The sequence below is a fragment of the Mesoplodon mirus genome (assembly GCF_964341445.2).
Source record: "Mesoplodon mirus genome assembly, chromosome: 3".
NCBI classification, from domain to species: Eukaryota; Metazoa; Chordata; class Mammalia; order Artiodactyla; family Ziphiidae; genus Mesoplodon; species Mesoplodon mirus.
Window position 1 is genome coordinate 175,826,072 of NC_138978.1, and position 20,820 is coordinate 175,846,891.

General features: G+C 43.6%; 1 protein-coding gene across 1 annotated transcript in view; it reads right to left on the minus strand.

The window, feature by feature from the left end:
* Window positions 1-18,803: 18,803 nt before the first annotated feature.
* Window positions 18,804-20,820, minus strand: part of LOC309799318 (kinesin-like protein KIF28P) — a gene marked incomplete at its 3' end in the record, with an annotated part of 28,581 nt that continues 26,564 nt past the window's right edge. The window contains exons 3-4 of the mRNA XM_082612269.1: window positions 20,403-20,606; window positions 18,804-18,869 (exon numbers count right to left, since the gene is read on the minus strand). Coding sequence (XP_082468395.1) covers window positions 18,804-18,869; window positions 20,403-20,606 — 270 coding nt within the window. The remainder of the gene's footprint in view (window positions 18,870-20,402; window positions 20,607-20,820) is intronic.

Consider the following 20,820-nt stretch of genomic DNA (forward strand, 5'->3'; position numbering starts at 1 on the left):
ACTCCATTATAAATTTAAAATTAAGTTACCAGAAAGAAAAATGATCACTAAGTTCATTTAGTCGTGGTGAACGTGCTAGTGTCACATCCCTGGACACAGACCCAATTTGATCCCAAGGCTGGACTGTTGTGGGCCTGAGGACCTCGGGAGGATATGCCAGCTAATTTGCACCCTTTGAACATGTAGTACTTGGTCCCCTCTGCATGGGATCACAATCTCCAGATCTAGGTGTGCGCTCATACTGCTAAATCAACCCTCTGACACCCAAAGGATGGTGGACTCTCTGGGCTGGATGACATTTGGAAAATCACCTGGTCTCAACATATCCTGGTGTTGGGATTCCGACCTCCAGACTCCTTCATTAGGGTCATCCCACTCTGCAAGGCAGCACCATCAACAGGTGATTTTGCAGGGGTATGTATTTGTTCAGGGGATGAAGGGTAAGGGGGAAGAAGGAATGGGACAGAAGCCCTTACGTGTTTGGTCAGGCACCTTCCACTCTAATTTAAAACCCAGGAACAGGACTTTCCCTACATCTAAGGTTGTGTCAGTAACCAGAGAGGGACAGTAGAAAGCCTGCCGCCTTCTGTTTCCCATAACAACAACTCTAAAACTGGACATTATAGGCACTTCATATTCACAATGGCTGTGGAGCTGTAAATGATAACAGCCCTCAAAAAATGTCTTGGAGTGGGTAATCAAAATAGACTTCAAAACAAGGCAACCTTTCAATAACCCTTTTTCAAGAGGTAAATTTTACTCACACTGTTCAAAAAAAGAAAAAAAAGCACATATGAAGATGCTCACCATTGCTTTATGTTAGACAAATGCAAATCAGATGTACAAAGAAGTATCACCTGGAACCACTCAGAATGGCCATCATCACAATGTCTACAAACAAGAAATGCTTCAGAGGGTGTGGAAAAAAGAGAGACCTACTACTTTTTCTTTTCTTGGCTGCGTTGGGTCTTTGTTGCTGCACGCAGCTTTTCTCTAGTTGCAGCAAGCGGGGGCTACTCATCGTGGTATGCAGCCTTCTCCTTGCGGTGGCATCTCTTTTTGTGGAGCACAGGCTCTAGGCAAACAGGCTTCAGTAGTTGTGGCTCGTGAGATCTAGAGTGCAGACTCAGTAGTTGTGGTGCATGGGCTTAGTTGCTCTGTGGCATATGGGATCTTCCCAGGCCAGGGCTTGAACCCGTGTCCCCTGCATTGGTGGGTGGTTTCTTAACCACTGCATCACCAGGGAAGCCCCTGGTAACTTGTTCTTGCACTTTTCAGCCTCAGCAATTATGAGGAAAAAAATATTCTGTTGTTTATAAATTACCAAGTGTCCCATATTTTGTTTTAGCAGTCAAAGTGGTGGGTGAGGAGAAACATCTGTGAGTTTGAAGACATATCAAGAGAAACCTTTAAATCTCAAAAGAAAAGAGAAAATGGGCAGGAAAGAAATCAACAGAACAGAGTAATCAATAATTGTGGAACAATGAAAAATGCTGTGACCTATATGTAATGGGTATAGCAGAAGGACAATAAAGATAACAAAGAACAGAAAATATTTGTTTAAAATGATTGAGAGTCTCCTCAAATGAATGTCTGACAGTAAAACCCACAACATCCAAACTTAAAGGAACATATGTATAGTAAAGAAAACTGACCAATATCTCTCAGGAACATCAATGCAAAAATCCTCAACAAAATATTAACAAATCGAATCCAACAATATTTTGAGAGAATTTTATATCATGAATGAGAGGGAATAATCCCAGGTATGAAAGGCTGGTTCAGCATTCTAAAATCAAATAATTATATCCATCATATCAACACCCTAAAGATAATCATTAGCATATCAACAGATTCAGAAGACCTTTGAAAAAAATCTAACACCCATTCTTCATAAAAATTCTCAGTTAAAGAAATAGACTGGAGCTTTCTCAAGTTGATAACAAAAATATACAGGAAATTTTATCTTACATCATGATTAATGGTCAAAAACATGAAGCTTTTCCACTAAGTTCAGGTAAAAGCAAGGATGTCCCCTTTCATGACTCCTTTTCCATATTTTACTCCAAGTCCTTGCTAATGCAATAAGGCACGAAAATAAATAAAATAAATACAGATTGGGTAGAAAAAAATGAAAGCAACCTAAATAAAATGTGGACCAATATACATTATGGACACCTCACCAAAGAAAATAGACACTATGCATATAAGTATACAGAAGAATAATCCAGATTACATGCTGCCATGAAAAAGCAAATTAAAAATACAATTACCTACCACTATGTAACACTGAGAATGGCTAAAATGTGAACAATGACAAGAACAAATTTTGTAGGGGATGTGGAACAATAGGAAATGTCATTTGTCATTGGTGGGAATGAAAAATAATACAGCTACTTTGGTAGTCTGATTGACACTTGCTATAATATTGAACATTCCGTTACTGTTCAATCCAGCAAGTGTTCTCATGGATATTTACTGAAAGTAGTTTAAAACATATGTCCAGATGAAAACCTGCATAGGGATATTTATAGCACCTAATTCAATATTGCCAAAATATGAATGAAACTAAGGTGTCCTCCAATAGGTGAATGAAATGATATAGTATTGATGTATTCTGGGAGTGGAATAACATTGAGCACTAAAAAAATCTATCAAACCAAAAAATATATGGGAATTCTTTTTTTCTTTTGAAATATAGGTGATTTTCTTTATTTTTTAATTTAAATTTTATTGGAGTATAGTGGATTTACAATGTTGTGTTCGTTTCAGATGCACAGCAAGTGATTCAGTTACACATATGCATATATTCATTCTTTTTCAGACTCTTTTCTGATAAAGGTATTCCCAGAATATTGAGTAGAGTTCCCTGTGGTATACAGTAGGTCCTTGTTGCTTATCTATGTTATATATAGTAGTATTCGTATGTTTACCCCAAGTTCCTGATATATCCCTACCCCCCCACCTTTCCCCTTTGGTAACCATAAGTTTGTTCTCCAAGTCTGTGAGTCTGCCTCTGTTTTGTAAGTTAGTTCATTTGTATCAATTTTTAGGTTCCACCTAGAAGTGATATCATACAATATTTGTCTTCCTGTGTCTGACTTACTTCACTTAGTAAAATCATCTCTAGGTCCATCCATGTTACTGAAATTGGCATTATTTTCTTCTATTTTATGGCTGAGTCATAATCCATTATATATATGTACCACATATTCTTTACCTATATTCGTATGATGATGGACATTTTGGTTGCTTCCATGTCTTCGCTATTCTAAAGAGTGTTGCAGTGAACATTGGGGAAGATGTGTCTTTCCGATTTATGCTTTCTTCCAGATATGCACACAGGAGTGAACTTGCTGGATCATCTGGTAGCTCTATTATATTTTATTTTATTTCATTTCATTTCAATTTCAATTTTTTTGGAGTATACTTGATTCACAATGTTGTGTTATTTTCTGCTGCACAGCAGAGTGAATCAGTTATACATATATCCAATCCTTTTTGGATTCCTTTCCCATACAGGTCATTACAGAGTATCGAGTAGAGTTCCCTGTGCTATACAGTAGGCCCTTATTTGTTATCTCTTTTATATATACTGGTGTGTATATGTCAATCCCAATTTCCAGTTTATCCCTCCCGCCTCCCCTTACTCTGGTAACCTCCATTCTGTGCTCCATAGTGCCTGTTATCAATTGCCATTGCCACCAATAGCGTAGTATTTGTTGCGCAGTGGTTAAGAATCCGCCTTCTGTCAGCCTCAGTGAAGCCGCCCTCCCCTCGGGCTCCAGGGCAGTTCCGTGACGGCGGAGGGAAGAGACCCTGAGCCGAGTTCCAGCTCTGCGGAAACGCGGGCTCCGTTCTGGGCGCAGGGGGTGGGACGGCTCTGCCCCGAGGCCTTCCAGGAGGGAGTGGGGCACCGGGGGAGGAAGCCGCCAGGAGCAGCGCAGGGCCCCGTCGGGGGTTCTGGAGGGGCGGCTCGGCCTGGGGGTCCCGCCCACTCTGACCGCAGCACAGCCCTTTTTCCTGGAATCCTACGCAAAAAAGTTAGAAAGATACACGGTCTACAGAAAATATTCACAAATGATTGTTGCTGCTGTGCTTACTATTCTATTAAACGTGTAAAATCCATAAAACACTTTAAGTTCAAAGTTAACTATGAATTTTTACCTTTCCTTATTATGTCTCTGCTATTCCCAAATGTGGTTAATGAATCAGAGACTGTGGCATCACTAGTTAAAAATGAGCTTGTTAAAAAAAAATGTAATTCAAGCCCACCAGAACTACTGAATCAGAATCTGCACTTTTACAATCTCCCCAGTGTACTTGTGTACCCATGAATAGTTGAAAGGTTCATTTCTACCTCGACATGTCTTTTGTCTGAAAAATACACACATTTTATCCAGTTTGATATAAATAAAACACTGAAAAATGTATATGCCTGTGTTGAAACCATCATTCTATCATTTCTTTTCCAGATAAGTATAGTCTCTATACTGGTTTTGTGGATCACATGCCATACTCTTTTCTTGTAGTTAGAAATAAGATAGAGAAACTTACTTTGTAATATATATATATATATATATATATATATATAGAGAGAGAGAGAGAGAGAGAGAGAGAGAGAGAGAGAGAGAGAGAGATTGAGAGAGAGAGAGAGAGAGAGAGAGAGAGAGAATTGAAGACACTCTTGTAAACTAAAACCAGTTCTCTTAACTTGCTGTTTTCTTCTTGGGTCACATTATTAACTCTTCCCGTGGCCACACGGTATGTGTAGTTTTAATTTCAGAGACTGCTGACATTCCAGGATGTGCCCATAGATTTCTCCCAAGAGGACTGGAAATGCCTGGACCAAGATCAATGGGAATTTTTACAGGGATGTGATGTTAGAGAAGTATAGGAACCTGCTCTCCTTGGGTGAGGATACCTTCCTTCCAGAGTTCCTTATCCACCCACAGGGTTTAGAGTCCTTCATTTGTGGAATGTCTCCTGGAATCTTCTGCTTCCTACAATAGTGTTTCAGATTGCAATGTGTCAGGAAAGATTGGGGGTTTGTGGGTATAATTTATCTTATTCTTTTAAATTGCAGCCTGCCTTTTAATATGTTTTGTAACTGCTTGGGATGTGTCTATATGAACTGTGTACTACATGCTTCTGTTATAGTCCTTACAATATTTTATTGTCTTATTTTCTGTAACAATTTTCCATGGATTCTTTGGGCTTAAGGTATATTAAAAGGGAGAGTGCAATTCTGGGATTTCCCTGGTGATGCAATGGTTAAGAATTTGCCTGCTAATGAAGGGGACACGGGTTTGATCCCCGGTCCAGGAAGATCCCACGTGCCACGGAGCAACTAAGCCAGGGAGCCACAACTACTGAGCCTGCACGCCACAACTACTGAAGCCGGTGTGCCTTGATGCTGTGCACCATTTATTTTTTGGAGACTCAAACCACCTCTGAGTGATTAAAATTTAGACCAGCTAGTCAAAATGCTTTATTACCTGTTCTTCTAAAACACTGATCAACAGAACAAGTTTTACTAGGGAAAACAGTGTAATTGTATTCTAGAGTTCATATCGGCAATATGGTTTATGACATTGATGCTGGATCAGGACACTTCAATGGTATTAATCGTCTGTTTGTTCAACAATTAAAGTCTCAGGTGATCTGAGTTCAGACTGGAGTCATCCTGGTTGGTTTCTGTCTATTGCAGATTTCTCCCAGTATGAAAGGACAAGAGCAATATGCCTTACTTTACAAAATGTCTTCAAACTAAATGATGATGTAATCTACATTCAATGAATTTATACATACCCAACTGTAGAACAGGGCTTGTTACGGTAGCAGAGCCCAGTAGTTATGTAAAACTGAAATCTTTATCTGCACTGGCTCAAGTCCTCTTTCTAAGAATATGTTTATAATCAACATTCTTTCACAAATGACCCAATTTAATTCACCATAGCATTCCTCATATTAACTAAATGGAAAATCCTAGGCTATATACAAATCCAGAAAGGGCCAACAATCATCAGCACCCATGGATGATTACAAACCATTGCTGAGGCATTCAAATTACTTATTAAAGAACTACTATGTCCCTCAACATCATCAATTTATATATTACTGCCCCAATGCTAGCCTTAACCCTGGCTCTCACAACATGAATTTCTCTTCCCATAACTTGTCCACTAATTAATATAAATGTAGGCATACTATTTATATTAGCCATACCACACTTAGACATTTATTTCATCCTCTGATCTGGATGAGCTTCAGATTCTAAATACTCACTCACTGGAGCCCTAGGGACAGTAGAACATACAATCTCATATGAAGTAATGTACCAGTTATTCTATTCTCAGTCTTACTGATAAATGGATCATTTACACTTTCAACATTAACATTAATGTTAAACATTTCATTTACTTTCAACAGTAATTATTACACATGAACATCTATGACTAATTTTCTCCTGACCGCTACCCAGAATTTGATTATCTCTGCAGTAGCAGAAATCCAATGAAAGTCCATTTGATTTAACAGAAGTAGAAACAAAATCTGTAATTGTCTTCAATGTAGAAAATGTAGTAGGCCCACTCAGCCCGTCCTTCCTAGAGAATATGTCAATTTCCTTACAATAAACATTTCCACAACAATCTATTTTTAGGAGCATTCGACAATCCCTAGGTGCCAGAATTATATACAGCCCAAGTCATCATTAAAACACATCTAACAATCTCCTTTCTATGAATTCGAGCATCCTACCCACAATTTTGATGTGATCAACGTCTACATCTCTTATAAAAAGGTTTTTTTACTACTAACATTAGCCCGATGTATATGGGAGTTTTCACTACCTGTCATCATACCAGGTAACCCACCACAAACTTAAGAAATATGTCTGACAAAAGAGTTACTTTGATAGAGTAAATCATAGAGGTTTCAATGCTCTTATTCCTTCAATTGAATTCTTAGTAAGAATTTTACATTCTCCATGCTACCACATTACACCACATGCTATATAGTAAGGTTCTCTAAGTAAGCTTCAGGCCCATACTCCCAAAATGTTGTCATATATCCTAACTGTACTAATAAACTCTCATTGTTTTTACTATCATTCTACTGACTATTATCTCAGGAAATATAATTGTATAACAAACTCACACTGGTTAATGGTATCCCCATTCTAATAAAAAAACACGAACCCATAAGCTACAGAAGCATCCAACAAATATTTCCTAAAACAATCCACCACATCAATACTACTTATAATGGCTGTTATCATTAATCTAATATACTCTGATCAAAGAACACGAAGAATAACAAAAATCTTTAATCCAGCATCATCCACCCTCATGACAATCACCCCGTCACAAAAGTAGGACTTTCCACATTTCACTTCTGCGTGTCTGAAGTAACACAAGGCATTCCATGAACAGCAGGCCTGATGTTATTTACATGACAAAGTGCACCCTTATCAGTTTTATACCACATGTCAGCATCCATCAACCTAAGTATACTATTAATCATAGTGATATTATAAATCATAGCTGGAGGCTGAGGCAGACTTAGCCATACTCACCTGGAAAAAATTACACCCTCCTCATCAATTGCCCATATAGGATGAATAACAGCTATTATAAAGTATATTCCAATTATAACAATCATAAACATACTAATTTATATCATAACAACACTCTCTTCTTATTTATGCCCAGATCATGTACTACAAGAGTATCATTATCACACACGTGAGATAAAACACCTCCCATCACAATCCTTTTCCCCACCATTATAGTATCATTAGGACATCACCCATCACTATCAGGGTTTTTACCCAAATGAATAATTATCCAAGAGATAACAAAAATGACAATATCATTCTACCAACACTGAAAGCCATCATAGCCGTCCTCAACATATATTTCTACTTGCAGCTGACATACTCCACGTCACTATGTTCCCTTCATTAAACAACACAAAAATAAAACAATTTGAACATACAATGAAATAACCTTCCTATCATTACCAATCATAATATCCACATGATTACTACGCATACACCCATTCTATCAGTGCTGGACTAGGAATTTAGGTCAGTTCACACCAAGAGTTTTCATAACCCTAAACAAGTAAACTTTACTTAATTCCTAAAAATAAGGATTACAAGACTTCATCCTACATCAATTGAATGTAAAGCAAACATTGTAATTCAGCCAAATCTTTCGGAGATTGATGAGTTTTAACCCCAGGAAACTTTAGTTAACAGGCAAATCCTCTAGTCAACTTGGTTCAATCTGCTTCTCCTTCATTTGAGAAAGAAAATAAGAGAAAAAAGGCAGGAAAATCTCTGGCAGAACTGAAGCTGCTTCTTTGAAATTACAATTCAATTTGTTGATCCAGCACAGGGTTTGCAAGAAAGAGGGCTCAATCTCTGTTTTTACATTTACAGTCTAAAGCTAGCACAGTCATTTTACCTCTGTTCATACACTGCTGATTATTTTCAACAAATCACAAAGATATCAACATTTTATATTTACTATTTGGTGCTTGAGCTGGAGTAGCAGGCAGCACCTTAAGTATATTAATGCAGGCTGAGCTATGCTAACCTGGAGCGCTACTTGGAGATGCCCAAATCTGTAAGGTAGCCATAACAGTCCCTGCACTTGTAATAATTTTCTTTATAGTTGTACCCATTATATTGCAGGGTTTCAAAACTGACTTGGGTCACTAATAATTCAGACACCTGAGGTAACATTTCCTCGAACAAATCATATAAACTTTTGACTATTTCCCCCATCATTCTTACTCCTACTCATATCACCAACAGTAGAAGCTGGTTCCGGTACCAGTGGAACCGTGTATTCAAATCTAGCCTGCAATCTGGCCCACGCAGGAGCCTCTGTCGACCTAACCATTTCCTCCTTACATTTAGCAGGTGTCTCTTCAATTCTTGGTGCTATTACTTTTATTACTATAGTCTTCATACAAAATCAGCAGTCATATCCCAATACCAAACACCATTATTTGTTCAATCTTCCCCAACTATAGCCATATTACTAAAATTACCAATGTCAGTCTGAGCAGCCAGATTTGCCATACTGTTAAGAGATAAAAATCTCAACACTACTTTCTTTGACCCTGCAGGAGGAGACTGAATCCTATACCAACACCTATTTTGATTCTTTGGTCACCCTGAAGTCTGTTTTCATGGGTTACCAGGGTTTTGTTATAAACTCACATATCATTACATACTATTTAGGACAAAAAGTTCCTTTCAGCTATTTGGGAATAGTATGAGTCATGTCTACTGGCTTTTTAGGATTTCTCTTGTGGGCCCATCATATATTTACCATAGGGATAGGTGTCAACTCAGGAGCATACTTTGCATCAGCTACCGTAATTACTTCTATCCCTACAGGAGTAAACGTATCTAGTTGATTAGCAACTCTTTCTTTAATTTTTCTTTTTTTTTTCTTTTGGCTGTGTTGGGTCTTGGTTGCTGAACGTGGGCTTTCTCTGGTTGCAGTGAGCGGCAGCTACTCTTCATGGCAGTGCCCGGCCTTTTCATTTCAGTGGCTTCTCTTGTTGCAGAGCACGGGCTTTGGTGCATGGGCTCAGTAGTTGTGGCTCGCGGGCTCTAGAGCGCAGGCTCAGTAGTTGTGGCACACAGGCTTTTTGCTCCACGGCATGTGGAATCTTCCCAGACCTGGGATTGAACCTGCTTCCCCTGTATTGGCAGGCCAATTCTTAACCACTGCGTCACCAGGGAAGTCCCTGACTAGCAACTGTTCACGGAGGTAATATTATATGACCTCCCACTCTATTATGAGTTTTAGGCTTTATTTTCCTTTTTACAGTAGGTGGTTTGACAGTAATCATCTTAGCCAACTCATCCCCGGACATTGTCCTCCAGGATACATACTATGTAGTAGCACACTCCATGACGTAGTGTCCATGGGAGCAGGCTTCACTATTATAGGAGGCTTCCTACATGGATTCCTACTATTATCAGCTTATACACTTAACTCAACAGTAGCAAAAACTCACTTCACAGGTATATTTGTAGTAGTAAATATGACTTCCTGCAGCACTTTCTTGGCCTCTCAGTGATGTCACTACATTACTCTGAGTACCCTGAGGCACACACAACATAAAATATTTTGTCTTTAGGCTCATTCATCTCAGTAGAAGCAGTAATGGTAATAATCTTCATACTGTGAAAAACATTTGGTTCCAAACGAGAAGTCTCAGCAGTGGAAACTGCTACTCCTAACCTAGAATGGTTGCACGGATGCCCTCCACCATATCCTATGTTTGAAGTTCCTACCTATGGAAATGTAAAATAAGCAAGGACTCAAGTCCTTTTCAAGCAGTTTGAAGCCAACAGCATAACAATTATGTCTTTCTCAATAAATGAGATAAAGGTAAAAAGTGATGTAAATTTTTCAAAGTTAAATTATAGGCTAAAATAGTGTATATCATGAAGGCATATCAATTTCATCTAGGCTCTCAAGATACAACATCACCGATTATGGAAGAACTTTTACATTTTCATCACACACATTAATAGTGATTTTTAAAAGAAGTTCTCTAGTCCTCTATATTATTTCACTAATATTGACAACTAAACTAACTCATATACGTACAATAGATGCACAGATAGAGAAAATTTGAACACGTTACCAGCCATTATCGTAATCTTAATTGCCCTATCATCATTGTGAATCCTTTACATGATACATGAAATCAATAACTCTTCCCAAACCATAAAAACTATGGGTCAGTAATGACACTGACACTACAAATACACAGATTATGAAGATTTAAATGTTGACTCCTCTGTAATCCCCAAATCAGAGCTAAAACCAGGAGAATAATGACTAATAGAAGTCAACAACCTAGCAGTATAGAGATAGTCATTGAATATTAGTTTCATCTGAAATTGTTGTACATTCCTGAGCTGTTCCTTCTTAGGCCTAAAAAGAGCTGCTATCCCAGGACGCCTAAATTAAAGAATCTTAATACCGACAGGACCAGGCCTATGTTGTGGACAATGATCAGTAGAGGTCATTTTCCTGAGTTCAAAGACAGGACAGAGGGATATGGCTGAGATATGGGGTGAATCTGGAGCCCATGGGGATGCACTCTCCAACCTCCAGGATAGGAATGGGGCCTCTGGGGTCCCAGGCCACCCACAACACCATCCTGAGCAGGATCTTGGCAACATTCCCTGTCAGTAATGAGGCAGCCCTAGCACTTGTCATGCCCCAATGCTGTGTCCTATGTGGGTCCCATGCCCCTGGGACCACACTCACACTCTGCAGGTCCATGCAGCAGGGTCCTTTGTGCCTCAGTAGAGACCACACAGCAAGCAGTTCCCTCTCCAACCAGCAGGAGGAGGGGAGGAGAGCAAAGACACCAGGGGAATCTCACTCAGACAACAACACCCCAGGGGTGCCAGCGGGGGCAGTGATGATGCCGATGAGGCACAGACCAAGAGATGGAACCAGAGGGCCCAAAAGGCAGCTGGTCAGGTCCTGGCTCACCTGAACCCTGGACACCTTTGTCCCTCATACACCCCCTTCCTCATACACCCTCTCCTTAAATGCAGATTCTTCAGATGCAAACAGGCAGAGCTTCAGACTGAAAGTCAGCTCTTCCAAAATGACCCATCAGCAAACACTGCAGGATTCCACTCCAGTGGGTGCCCTGGAGTCCACAACTCAAGGACTGAAGTGGATATCGGTGCCAGGGGCAGTGGGAGGGAATGGGGAGTGAGACGTTCATGGTTGTGGAATTTTGGTTTTGCAAGATGAAAAGTTCTAGGGATGGTGGTGATGGCACCACGAGAAAGTGAATAGATCTGATGCCTCAGAAACGTGCACTTAAAACGGTGATGATGGTAAAGGGTATGTGACGTGTCTTTTATTTCACTTAAAATAAATTCTTAAAATAATGTCTTGTTAATTGAGGCTCCATTTCGACTCCCCTTCATCACAAATGTTGGAGGTCCAGACACAGTCCCCTACCTTAGGGGCCATCAGGGTACCCTCACACGGCACATGGGAGACCATTCTTAGTGGGGGCTAGTCTGTGCTCACCTGACCTCTGTCCAGGGGTACCCAGGCAGTGGTGACCCCCATAGATTAGACATATGATATGCTATGATATTAATGTGATACCACCAAGTGTTGTCACTCACCAGAACACAGAGCAGCAACCCACTCAAACATGCCTGACCTCATATGAATGTGAGAAGATTAAGAGAAGAAAAGGAACCACAGGTTAATTAGGGCAACACCCTTAATGCAGAGGTTGGAAATCTCAAAGATGAAAAGACACACTGCAGGCAAAAAGCACATATGGAGTCTCCCCATACATGTGATCCTGACCCATGCAGATGTGGTGAGACCCACACAATCCCCACACCCTTTACCTGGGGTCACACATCCACACTCACCATGGTGACCCCACATCCCCAGACCCTGCATCTAAAGTCACACGTTCTCTCTCAACAGGTGACCCCTCCTACCCAGACCCCTCCACCTGAGTCACATGTCCACAGTCCCAGAGTGAACCCTCTTCCCCAGACTCCCCCGCCTGGGGTAACATGTGCACAGTCTGCAGGGTGACCTCACCTCCCCAGACCCTGCACCTGGGGTCACATGCCCCCTTGGTTGGGACACCATGGCTCTGCTGGTGGCTCCCCTAATGTGGAAACAAGCTGGGTTCCTGGGACCTCCTGGGGTGGGAAAAAGTAGCAGGTGGGTTTCCTCTCCCCACCCTTGTCCCAGAGAAGTTCTCCTCTTTTCACTTTCATTCTGTGTGATTTTACCTGTTTTTAAAGCTTTCATGCTAGAGTTGAACACATGACCTTGGTTCTGGCAGGCTCAGTCCTTTCTTGTCTCACATACTTGTTGAGAAAACTCACAGGACAGCAGGGCTGAAAGCCGAGGGGCAGCTCTGGACGCTGCTGAGTAGGGACGGCAGACTGGAAGGAGAGCTCAACAGCAGCCTCAGCTGTTACCCATCAGCCTTTTGCCCGATCTGCGTGCCCTGCAATCAATTCACCAGCTAAACCTGCCTCCCTACGCACCATGCACGTGCTGGTGAATTAGAATTATTGCCAGGTAGCCCTCCTGTGGATTCTCCACGAGCCCCAGGGAAGGTGAACCTTGCAGGGATAAAGACTAAGGCCCTAACTCTAGCACTGACCCTTGCGGGGGGTGGTCACGTAACCACACTCAGAAGAGAGGCTGTTACCTAGACAAGCCCACCTCAGCACCAGACCCCAGACATCTAAGCACTGACCTTCAGATGCAGGCATGGAGCGTCCCAGTACTGAGGCCAGGACAGGTTTCTACCCAGGTTCCCATAGTCCTAACGTACACAGAACATGGTCAGGTGTAAATCTTCTTATTATAGACAACACATGGTCAGCTCTAAACATAAACAGTAGACAGGACATGGAGAGGTCTAAATCTACCATGTAGACAGAACTTGATCATGTTTAAACTAGCTTAGGGCTGATCTCATAGGAGGTACAGGTCACACACATGGGTCTCTCATCTTTGGACACACACATCTGGAAACTGAACAAAATGTTTGTCATTAAGCATTTCAACAGGCAAAACAGAAATGTTACCAATATCTCTGGCCACCTGATGGTCAGGATTCACGGGTGAGCCACAAACTTCTTAGAGTGCAGCCCAGTCTGCTGCCAGGACAGACAAGAAGTGGCCTGATTCCAGCCTCCCAGGCTTCCAGAAGGAGGCGGCCACACTGGAAGCCCAGGCAGGACAGTTCTGCATGGTCCGGGCTGGGAGATCTGGTCTGTCCATTCCGCTGGTCAATTCCAGGCGGGGCGCTCAGGTCCTGCTTCCCTGCAGCCTGTGCGTGTGTGTGCGCATCTGCGTGTGTGTGTGTGTAGAGGGGGCAGTGGCTGACGGCTCCCATGGCTCCCGTCCCGGGCACCGCGCTGTCTTCGAGGGGAGGCACAGGGAGAGGTAGGGGCACAGAAGCCATTGGAGAGGAGAACCCACCGTGGAACTCCTTGCACACTGGCTCGCCCCACCTGGTGACCCGCCTGCATATCGTGGGCCACATCCCACCCCCAAGCCCCCCACTGCCGAGGACAGGGCGCCTGCTCTTTCAAAAGCACAAGGTCTCACATGAAGGAGACCCAGTGGGGCTGTCATGCCCCCACTCCTGTTACTGAGTTTGGGGAGAATGAACCCTCTTGACTGGTCGATGGGACCCTGTGAGGAAAGAGGTGGCGGTCCCATCCAAGTCGGGGCCTGGCTGTGAGATGGGAACACAGGAGCCAAGTGAAAGGCCTGGAGGCCAGGCCAACAGGAGGGGCACCCCCAGCCTTGGCTGGGTTCTCCAACTGTGACACTGTAGCTTTAGGGGAATTGGGGCAGGTGACTGAATGTAATGGGGGTCTAACCTGGACCCTGAATGGGGCTTAAAGAAGGTGTGAAGGATGTTACTGAGACAGTAACAGTCATTGGAAGACAGACTCTGTGTCAGGACATCCTGCTCCATCCATTTAAATCCCTGAGATCTGTGACCTTTACGTGGCTACGCAGGATTGTTAGAGCAGCTGCGTGTGGATATATCTGCAAGTGGTTCCAGCAAACACACAGTTGAGCACACAGGCAGGCACAGCACCCACACAAACATATGCAGGTGCACAGCACAAATATATTCACTCACTAGCACATGAACACACATGCACACATATGCACATGCCCACATTAACGTGTGCAAGTGCACATACTTCTGCAAATACACAGCATATGTATGCATCAGGCACATGCACACGCATAGCACACACATAGGGAATAAAGTGAATTTGTAAAACATTAATTCCTAAACACAAGTGAAGCTGACATGTATTTTCCCCTTTTTCTTAGCTTTGATGTTTTTCACAATAAAAAGTTTAAGAAAAATTAATGGCCACTGACTTTTGATTCATAGGACTTTCTGACGTTATTCCACAAATATTAGGACATGAGAAATGAATGTAGATATTACATGTGTCCACTAATGGATGAATGGAGAAGCAAAACATGGTCCGTCAATACCAGGGGATGTTTTTCAGTCTAAAAAGAAGGCAATTCTGACACAGGCTTCAGCAGGGATGAACCTTGAGGGCATTATGTTCAGTGATGTAAGCTAGACACAAAAAACAAACAGTGTTTGATCCACTCATACAAGGCCCCTAGAGCAGTCGGAAACATAGAGACAGAAAGTAGGATGTTGAGTGCCAGGGGCTGAGGGAGGGACAATGGGGACTGAGTGTTTAATGGGGACTGTTTCAATTTTGCAAGATGAAAAAGTTCTGGAGGAGTATGGCGGTCAGGTTGGCACAACAGTGCGAATTACTTCTTGACCCTGAAATGTGCACTTAAAAATGGTTAAGATAGTAAATTTTAAGTTATGTGTATTTTACCACAATTTTTTAAACTTTTTTAAAAAGAACAGGAAATAGTCCATGAATAACACAAGATGCACAACTTCACTAACAACCGAGGGATTAAAACCATAAAAAAACTACTGTGCACACACCTACCAGAATGGCAGACATGAAGACACAGTATCAAATATCAGCAGGACGTGGAGCAATGCCTGGTTCGCAGCGGGGGGTGCAACCACTTCTGAAGCAATCAGGCCTCAGAGAGTGAAGTCCGTGCACACAGACCCACAGTGCTCCTCCCAGCTGAACACAAACCCCCCAGCCCTGCACCAGGACACACGGACATGGAATCCGCAGCCACAGGAGCCAAACCTGAAAGAAACTGAAGGCCATCACAAGCGGATGCAGAAATGAACCATGCACGCTCCTATGAAGGAATATTCCACAGCAATTGGAGTACATTTTTTAAAGGTAGTAAAACTATAAAAATTACTGTTAAAAAAATACTATATTCACAAGATGAAAGAATCTCATGGACTCAATGCTGAGCCATCAAGAGCAATAAAGCAGCAAGCACGGTACACCCACTTACAGACTTTGGAACTTGGCAAAGCTGGGCTGCGTTGTTTAGGGGTGTGTGCTTGGGCATAAGCTATGAGGACAAGTCAGTGACACGAAATCAGGAGAACAGCTACCTCATGGTGGGGAGGAGGCAGGAACGAGGGAAGGGTACTCCTGGGTGTCCACTTATCAGGTTCTGTTTCTTCATGTTTATGAGTATCCTTTACATGTATATAACCTAATCCTTAATATGTACTTACAGCTTATCATTATTCTTTATTAAAAAGGTCGTCTCCCCAACAAAGTAGAAGGAGAACTGCTTCTCCCAGTGAAGAACAGGAATAGTTTCTACCAGTGAAATCTCGATACCATGGCTGCTTCAACCATCAAGCCTGACAACAACACCCATGAGAGGGGCACCGGGGCCATGACACTCAGAAGGAGGCTCTGGGACCTCAGTCCTGGGTCACTGCCTCTGAGGAGCCCACAGCACGTGGTCAGAGTCTTCAGTCATTCTGTGCACGACCCTTTTGCCTTGGTTGCTCTGGCATAGCTCGGCCGGCACCATTGCTGGGAGAGAAAGAAGAAACATGCAGAAGAGGGAACCAGGCTTCAAGCTGACTCATCTCCTTCTACAGAGACGATGCCACACTCCCTAAGAGAGGACAGCAAGGCCACAGAATCCAGCCTCTCTGCCTGAGGCCTGGCCACACTAGCCTCCCACCCTTCTGATGCCACAGGGAGAATTTCGCAAGGTGCCCTCAGACCACCTGGTTGGACACATGGGGCTTTCAGACATGCAGGTCCTGTCCGACCCTACACCTCTGGGGTCACTTTCTGGAGGTGGGCCTGGAAGCCTCCAGGTTTTCACTTTTGGTAACAGCTTTATTGAGATTGAATTTCTTTACCACACAGTTAGTCAACCCATTTTAAGTATTAAGCTCAGTGGTGTTTTGCATATGCACAGGGTTGTGCAGCCACCAGCACAATCTCTTTGACAACATTTCCATCATCTCTACAGAAGCCCACAATTTAGAGGTCACCCCTCATTTCCCACAGCCCCGGCACCCCCAGTCCACTTTCTGTCCCTGTGGGCTTGCCTGTTCTTGACCTCTCATGTAAGTGGAATCCACTAATTGTCTTTTCCTGTCTGACCTCTCTCACTGAGCATCATGTTTTCAAGGTTCATCCACATCATAGCCTGTATCAGTGCTTCACTCCTTTTCCATGGCGGAGTCACCCTTACCCTCTCTGCTTTTAACTCTATAATTGTGTCTTCCTGCCTGCAGCGCACAGGGCTGATGAGGATTTCACCTTCCGTAATTCTTGGGGTGTAAGCTGAACTTTGAACCAACACCAAGGGGTCCTGTGAAGAGGCTGAAAGCCCAGCCCCACACGGTGCACAGTAGCTGTGTGTGACTAGAGCCCAGGAGGAAGGGTGAGCTGGGCCTGCCTGTTTACAGGACCAGCATCCTACGGTCTCATGGGAAGCCAATTCGCTCGACAGCGTCTCGTGAGACTTGCTCCCCACCGTGCCAAGCGGGCAAGACAGACTGGTCAGGGACCACGGTGCTGCCTTCAGTTCAGGCCCACTCCTACTAACTGTCTAGGTGGAAAGTGCTGAGGCTCCGGGGGGGGGGGTCCTTCCTGCTTCTTCCAGCTTCTTAGGGCTCCAGGCATCCCTTGGCTTATGGCTGCATCCCTCCCATCTCTGCCTTCATCTTCATGTGGCTTCCCCTCTCTGTCTGTCTCTGCACTCATCATATAAGCATGCAGTTACACAGGATTGGGACCACCCTAAGGCCCCTGTCTCACCTAGTTACACGACCAGGCCCTACATCCAAATGAGGTCATGTCCACAGCCCCTGGGTTTAGGACATGGATGCCTCTTTCCCTGTGGGGTACACAATCACCCTTCAGTCTGAGATAAGAGTAATGTTGCCCAGGAAACAAGCAAGCCCCTTACCTAAGCCAGCACCTCGAAGAGGTCTGAGCCTGCCTGGTCTCTTGGAAACTGACTGGGCAGGAGAGTGTGGCTCAGGACCCGAGTGTGAAGGACACCAATAAGTACCTGTGTGAGGCTCCCGTTCGCAGCAGCAGCACTGGACCAGCTGATGAGGTCCAGCAGGGCAACCCTGAGCTCCTTAGAGGACTCGACCCACGTGGACTGGGGGCAACAGGCAGCAGTGAGTGGGCGTGTGATGAAGTGTATGTGACGGGCCTGCAGTGAGCAGGTGAGCACATCTGTGTGTGTGACATCAGGCACGTGATGGGTCAGCAGTGAGCACACATGTCTGAGATCAGGTGCGGTACACACTCACGTGATCAGGTTCACATGGCATCTTAGCGGGCAGGGCACCACAGGGCTGCAGTGCTGCCACGGGCTCGAGCCACTGACCCTGCCTGGTGTGGAGCATCCTTCCCACAACATGTGCCCCAGTAACTCCCACGTCCACAACTGCGCAGTGGCTGCACCTGTGCAGAATACTTCCCCTGGGCAAATACTTCTTGAAGAGGTTCACCTCCATGGTGACGGCGACCTTCCTCTTCTGCTGCTTCAGAGGGGGCGCCCCTGCCAGTGCCTGCTTTCACCAAGGCATCCGGGCCACAGAGGGCTTGTCCCCGCACCTGAGAACAAAGAGAAGGACTTGAGGTGCTGCGCTTTCTCCCACCAGGAGCCTCATATCCAGGGGGGTCAGCGGGGGCATGGCAGACACACAGGGCCGGACATTCTGGTTCATCTTCCCCCAACACGGTGGGTGAAAGGACAGCCACATGGGACCTCAGACCACGTAGGACACGGCGCGTGTCGAGGACCATCTCACCACTGTCGATTGGCCCATTCAGTTAGCTCTCCTGTGAAATGCTGTTCATGACTGTCTTTTCTCTATGCGAAAGCTGAAAAGAACTGCTTGTATTTAAACTTTTTGTTTGTTTGTTTTTTGCGGTATGCGGGTCTCTCACTGTTGTGTCCTCTCCCGTTGCAGAGCACAGGCTCCGGACGCACAGGCTCAGAGGCCATGGCTCACGGACCCAGCCTCTCCGCGGCATGTGGGATCTTCCCAGACTGGGGCACGAACCCATGTCCCCTGCATCAGCAGGCGTACTCTCAACCACTGCGCCACCAGGGAAGCCCCTGCCCATTTTAAATAGGGTTTTTTGGGTTTTTTTTTTTTTTGCTGTTGAGTTGTATAAGTTCTTTATATACTTTGGATATTAACCTTTTATTGGATATATGATTTGCAAATATCTTCTCCCATTCAGTAGGTTGCCTTTTCTTTTTTTGTGTGTGTGTGTGTGGTACGCGAGCCTCTCACTGTTGTGGCCTCTCCCGTTGTGGAGCACAGGCTCTGGACACGCAGGCTCAGCGGCCGTGGCTCACGGGCCTAGCCACTCTGTGGCATGTGGGATCTTCCCAGACCGGGGCACGAACCCTCGTCCCCTGCATTGGCAGGAGGACTCTCAACCACTGCGCCACCAGGGAAGCCCTCATTTGTTTAAATAGATCTTTATTGGAGTATAATTGCTTCACAATACTGTGTTAGTTTCTGTTGTACACCAAAGTGAATCAGCCATATGCATACATATGTCCCCATAACCCCTCCCTCTTGAGCCTCCCTCCCATCCTCCTATCCCACCCCTCTAGGTCATCACAAAGCACCGAGCTGATCTCCCTGTGCTATGCGGCTGCTTCCCACTAGCTATCTATTTTACATTTGGGAGTCTATATATGTCCATGCCACTCTCTCACTTTGTCACAGCTTACCCTTCCCCCTCCCCATATCTTCAAGTCCATTCTCTAGTAGGTCTGTGTCTTTATCCCCGTCTTGTCCCTATGTTCTTCACGACCTTTTTTTTTTTTTTTTTTAGATTTCATATATATGCGTTAGCATATGGTATTTGTTTTTCTCTTCTGGCTTACTTCACTCTGTATGACAGACTCTAGGTCCATCCATCTCATTACAAATAACTCAGTTTCATTTCTTTTTATTTGTTTTTTCATTTTAATGATGGTTTCCTTCTCTGTACAGAAGGTTTTTTGTTTTACTAGTCCCATTTGTTTATTTTTGCTTTTCTTTCCCTTGCTTTTGGAGTCAGAGCCACAGAAACATCACTAAGACCGATTTCATTGAGGTTACTGCCTATGTTTTCTTCTAGGACTTTTATGGTTTCAAAACTTGCATTCAAGTCTTTAATCCATTTTGAGTAAATTTTTGTGTATGGTGTAATATAGTGGTCTAATTCCATTCTTCTGCACGTGGCTGTCCAGTTTTCCCAACACCATTTATTGAAGAGACTATCCTTTTAGGATAATTAACATTATCCTAAAATAGAGATAATGATAACTTTCATTGGGGGCAGATAATTTCCAAAATGAAAATAAAATTCCTTAAATAAGGGATTCTAGAATAATACATACCTGGTATTCTTGATTTTTCTCCTGGTTCTCAATTGCTTGAAATAGTTCTTCACACACATTTGGAATGATACCCTCGTTTGCCCCAAACGCAATCATGGAATAGCTTTTTCCAAAGCCAGTTTGGCCATAAGCCAGGAGAGTAGTATTATAGCCTTGCCAGGCACTGTCCAGAATTCCCCTGCCAAGATCGTGGAAAACACCTCTCTGCAAAAAAGACCACAGGCATCAAGTTCAGCACTGACTTTTCACAATACTCTTAAAATCTAATATTCTGGTTTTAGTGAGTTCCACCTTAATTAGTATCATATGACTTACTTGAAATATAACTCAGATGCTGTCTTAGAACCAGTGAAATAAAGCTGGCAACCAAAAAGGGATTTGTCAGTTTGGAAAACACTGATCACCACAAATCACCATG